Source organism: Ostrea edulis, chromosome 7 (genome assembly GCF_947568905.1).
Source record: "Ostrea edulis chromosome 7, xbOstEdul1.1, whole genome shotgun sequence".
Taxonomy (NCBI): Eukaryota; Metazoa; Mollusca; class Bivalvia; order Ostreida; family Ostreidae; genus Ostrea; species Ostrea edulis.
The window spans coordinates 7,148,405-7,154,300 of record NC_079170.1 but is presented as its reverse complement, the minus strand read 5'-3'; the positions used below and the strand labels follow the sequence as shown (position 1 = coordinate 7,154,300).

At 38.0% G+C, this 5,896-nt stretch overlaps 1 protein-coding gene across 1 annotated transcript; it reads right to left on the bottom strand.

Annotated features, from left to right (window-relative positions):
- Positions 1-1,917: 1,917 nt before the first annotated feature.
- On the bottom strand, positions 1,918-3,792 carry LOC130047598 (uncharacterized). Its single transcript, XM_056142930.1, has one exon. It carries the CDS (start codon positions 3,790-3,792, stop codon positions 1,918-1,920), a length of 1,875 nt encoding a protein of 624 aa, XP_055998905.1.
- Between the last annotated feature and the right edge of the window lie 2,104 nt (positions 3,793-5,896).

Here is a 5,896-nt window from a genome sequence, read left to right as displayed (position 1 = left end):
AAGAATATCACTCTAGTCATAGACAAACATATTCTATTGCAATGTGTTTCGCATTATTTTTGCAGCAAATTATATCAAATAAGGTAAATGCAATTTGAAAGATTTTACTGAATATAAATGTATTCCATCACTATGAATATCATAACCCTAGAGCACAATATTGAACGCAGAAACTTAATATGGTGTGTCTTTTTCAGTTGATTGTGAATTCGAGACGAATTTCTGCAACTGGACGCTTGATTCCACTTTCCAATTTTTTGACAAAGAGGTGTCCATATGTGGCCTTAAAGGGGATATCACTAACTGCTACTATACAACATCTATTTATACCTCGTTGTGGAAAATAGACAATATCAGTGACGAAGTGATTAAAACTCATAACATACCAACAGGTACAGTATAGAAGGGAATTACCAACAGGTACAGTATAGAAGGGAATTACCAACAGGTACAGTATAGAAGGGAATTACCAACAGGTATAGTATAGAAGGGAATTACCAACAGATACAGTATAGAAGGGAGTTACCAACAGATACAGTATAGAAGGGAGTTACCAACAGGTACAGTATAGAAGGGAGTTACCAACAGGTATAGTATAGAAGGGAATTACCGACATAATTGTATAGTATACCAAGAATTATGATAAAAGTTGTATAGCGCCTTATATAAAACAAATTGCTTTAAGGTGGTTTACAAGGGTAAAAAAGGAATGCAACAATGAAACACAATTGAATGACAGTAAAACATAAAATCTCATAACTCCTATGACTTACTTGACTTAATTCCTTCTCTCCTCGTGGAGAATAGGGCCATGAACAAGTCCTCTCCATTTACTTCTGTCCTGAGCTGATCTTGCTGCCTCTGTCCATCACCCAAAACCTAGTTCTTTCCTCTCTCTTTCTATTGTTCTTCTCCACGTTTCCTTAGGTCTTCCTCTCTTTCTTTTTCCTTCTGATGTCCAACTAAGGGCTACATATGGGTGTGTTCTTTTATCCATCCGTAGCACATGTCCAATCCACTGCCATCTGCGTGTTTTTATCATAGTGCTGATCTTTGCTACTCCTGCTATCTCTCTAACTGCTACATTTGGTATTTTCATTGGCCAGTAGATCTTTAAGATTTTCCTTAGACATTTGTGCTGGAAGGTATCTACAAGTTTTTCATCCCCTTTTGTCATTTTCCAGGTATCGCTGCCATACAATAACACAGCTATTACATTTGAGCTGAAGAGCTTCATTTTTGTTTTTTCTGTTGAGTTGGTTATTGCTCCAGATCTTGCGTAGCTTATGGAATGCTACTCTTGCATGACCAATTCTTCTTCTTATATCTTCATTAGTACCTCCTGTCTTGCTTAATGTTGCTCCGAGCTAAATGAACTCATCCACATCGTTTATGTTGTTCCCATTGATGGTTATTGGTGTGATGTTTGCAGCATTTAGACGCATAACTTTGGTTTTTCCTGTATTGATTTTTAAACCTGTTCTAGCTGCGTATCTGTTAAGAGAGTTCAGTTTTTGTTGCATTTGATCTTTGCTGCTGGATAATAAAGCGATGTCGTCTGCAAAATCTAGATCGTCTAATTTTGTTGTCATATTCCATCTTATGCCTGAGTTGCTATCTGCTGTTGTCTTTTTCATTATCCAGTCAACTACCAGGAGGAACAAGAAACCTGACATGTTGCATCCTTGTTTGACACCAGATTTAACATTAAACCATTATGTTGTACCATTTCCATCAACAACTGCGCATTCACTGTCTTCATACATTAATTTAACCATACTGATTATTTCGTCTGGTATTCCATAAGATTTCATGATCTTCCAAAGGGTTTCCCTGTGTACGCTGTCGAAGGCTTTTTCAAAATCGACGAAACATAGATAGAGGTTGGAGTTCCATTCTATAGCTTGTTCTAGAATATTACGTAGGACAAATATCTGTTCCGTAGTGCCTCTTCCTGCCCTGAATCCAGCTTGTTCCATTCTCAAATGTCTGTCTACACCAAATACAATTCTTTTTATTATTATTTTCCCCATTATTTTTGGCAGTTGTTGCTATTAGTGTGATTCCTCTCCAATTTCCACAATTTGTCAGGTCACCTTTCTTTGCTAACTTTATTATAAGTTCCCTTCTCCAATTTTTGGGAGCTTTTCCAGTTGTCCAGACAATGTTGTATAGTTTGTGTAGTTCCTTGGCAGTTGTTTCTATGTCTGATTTCAATATTTCTACAGTGATGTTATCTACACCTGGAGCTTTGCCTAATTTCATTTCTTTCAATGCTCTCCTTATCTCATCTTCTGTTGGTGGACCTGTTTCTATGTCTAATTCGATGGACTCCCCTGTTAGTATTTCAGCAGGATCAATAGGGTCTGGTCTATTTAACACTTCGCTGAAGTGTTCCATCCATCTTTTTCTTATATCTTCCTCTTTAATCAAGAAATTTCCTTCCTTGTTTTTTACTGTCTCAACAGTTTTTGGACGTTCGTTGCACAATAATTTGGTTACATCATATACAGTTTTCATGTTTCCGATGTTTGCTGCCTCTTGTGCCTCATTCGCCATGTCATCTACCCATTGTCGTTTATCTTTTCTAAAACTTCTTTTCACCTCTTTGTCTTTGTCCCCATACTTTTCTTTTAGTCTAGCTCTTAATCTCTCTGATCTTGCACTTTCAACTTTGCCCTTTAGAACTCGCCTCTCTTCTACCTTTTTCCAACTGCCCTGGCTTATCCATTCCTGGTTTTTCCTTTTTCTATACCCAAGTACGTTTATGGCAGTTTCATTATATGCAGTTTTAATGTTGTTCCATCTTTCTTCTATATCATCAGGATTGGGACCTATGGTGTTGTCTTCACTGAGTGCATTAAATCTATTCCTCAGTTCTATTTGGAATTGTTTCCGAACTTCTGGTACCTTAAGTTTGCATGTCTCGAATCTTGTTGAAGATGTTGGTTTCTTTCCTATTTTGTGCAGTTTAAGCATTACTTTTGTGATGACTAAATTGTGGTCAGATCCGACATCTGCACCTCGGTGTGCTCCGACATCCAACACAGATCTTTTAAAGCGCCCATTGACTGCTACATGGTCTATTTGGTTCTTGTGTTGACCATTTGGTGAAGTCCATGTCTGCTTGTATATGTCTTTATGTTTAAACATTGTTGAAGATATTGCCAAGTTGTTGATGGCACAAAATGATGCAAATCTTTCTCCATTATCGTTCCTTTCCGAGTGTAAACCATACTTTCCAACAATTCCATCCTCTCCTTCCTGTTTGTTACCTACTTTTGCATTAATATCGCCAGTTAGGATTATAATATCATGACGTGGAGTGTTGTCTATGACTTCTCGTAGTTGTTCGTAAAAATTATCTTTTGATTCCTCGTCTGCATCATTGGTAGGTACATGCACTTGTATTAATGTTGTTTTTATATAGTTTGACCAGAACCTGGCAGTTATGATGCGGTCGTTAATGGGTGCCCATTCGTATAATGTCTTGGCTTTCTCCTTTGATATAGCAATAGCAACTCCATTACTGTGATGGTTATCTTTTCTTCCAGAATACAGTATTGTTTCACCTGTCTTGGTTCTGATTTTTCCAGAATCTGTCCATCTGCATTCGCTTATTCCAAGTATATCTAGGTGGTATCTCTTCATTTCTGCTATTACTTGTGCGGTTTTTCCAGTGGAGTACATAGTTCTTACGTTCCACGATCCCAACCTGACGATGTTTTTGGGGCTTGCTAGCATATCCCTCTGTCCGCGAACTTCCTTTCGGCTTTGGCCCGTAGACATCATGCTTGCATCTCTGTCCGCTATGAAATCATCCTATAAGCAATACAAAATAGATTGTTGGGCAAATATGGAACCCCGGACACACCAGGAACGGGACCAGGCGCCCAGGAGGAGCAAACACACACCCATCGACCGGTCACACCCACCGCGAGCCCCATATCCTGATCAGGTAAACGGAGTTATAAGTAGTCAAAATCAGTGTGCCACGAACGGCCTAACAATCGGTATGAAACACGTCAGACAGCATTTGCCCAATGATAGGTTGTATAGACGAACTAGATCGTTATAACGACCATAACATTTGCGAAATAATGCCTTCAATCGAGATTGTTGAAACCCCTGTACCATGAACTTGTTTGTCAGTAGCTTACCTCGACTTAAAAACTGACTATACACAAAACAAGCTCGTACGTCTCAAATCAGTTGAGATATATAAACACCATATGCAGGTGATAATGGACTATTACTACATACATGTTGGAAGTTGACGATGGAGAAGCTGAAATCATTCCGTTTGTCATACAGTTGAGTTGTCAGTTTGCCGTTGGTCAAATTCCAATTGAGTAACGCAAGTTCTTTTTGTATATAACCTGGTTTTGTATGGAGACACACACCCTTGACAACCACATGCTGGAACTATTTTGCTCTCTCTCTCTCTCTCTCTCTCTCTCTCTCTCTCTCTCTCTCTCTCTCTCTCTCTCAATTAATATCGCAGCACTGTTTTCAGCCTTCTATGGAATAGAGTCAACGTGTACAATAAGATACATAATTATGTTGTTTTCTCGTTGTCAATATATAGATCTACTTTTATGTTAACTGTTGTAAAACTTAATTCTCTATATGTATGGTCGAATATTAATAGATTAAATCAAAGATATTACATTCGAATTAATGATTTGCCGAGTAAGGGTTACCGTGTTCATTTTTAAATACATTTATCACTGGGAAAATGGGGGAGATATTCCATTGCTTCATCCGTCTTTTAACAAAACAAACCAAAGTTCATACGTCACATTTTATCACATGACGTCAGACACATTGACATGTGAATCGCAATTTGTCACTTGCTTACCAATTTTCTTGTGTTGAATTTAGTATTAGCGACAACGTTGAATACAAGGGTAAGTTTTCATGTAGTAGAAGTTTTTACAGAGTTAAAAATCACAAATTCTAGCATTTTTTGATATTGGAAGATTTTGGGTAGGCCTAAACAATGCAATTTTCCGTATTTTTTCGAGCTGTCGGAGATGAGGGACTTCAAAGTCAATCTCTACCTCTAAAGTCTATGCATATTTTCTATCATGATAAACTGGGCACCTGCTCCCACCTCTGGTGTGTCCGGGGGTCCGTGTTTGCACGGTTATCTATTTTGTATTGCTTGTGGGTTTGATCACTGTTCGTTATCTTCACCTTGCATGCATATTCTACACATATTTTCAATCACGACAAACTTCACTTTCGATACAATATTTTGATAAATGGTTAGGCTCCGTAGAACTAAGATTAAAGATGGCGACCTTCATATCTAGACGTTTCGTGTCGTTGTTGCTAAGTGAATCATTGCGCAGCTCAGTTGACTTGTATTTTTCCGAGTTAATGTACATTTTGATAAACAAAGGTTAGCATCTTTGTCTCTTGCATTAAATTATAAGGAATGACTTTAATGCTGGGGCAAATTGTGTGTATATGTATATATATATATATATGTGTGTGTGTGTGTGTGTGTGTGTGTGTGTGTGTGTGTGTGTGTGTGTGTGTGTGTGTGTGTGTGTGTGTATACGTGTTGGTATTTTCAATATTCTCTGTTTGAAATGGTAGCGTTACCTGAGTTAAAAAGAACTGACTTACAGGCAACGAAAAATCGTAACAGGATAAGATTAGGAAAATGATTCATTTGCATAAAGTGATCAAAATGTTTATTTCGCATGGAAAAGTGTATTAGGCTACATATATACATGTATATATATGTGTGTGTGTGTGTGTGTGTGTGTGTGTGTGTGTGTGTGTGTGTGTGTGTGTGTGTGTGTGTGTGTGTGTGTGTGTGTGTGTGTGTGTGCGTACGTGCATGCGTTCGTGTGTGTGTATACAGTACTTTCAATAATAAGTT

Coding starts and splice junctions, on each gene's coding strand:
- LOC130047598 (XM_056142930.1), bottom strand. CDS start 3,792: ATGATGTCTACGGGCCAAAGCCGAAAGGAAGTTCGCGGACAGAGGGAT.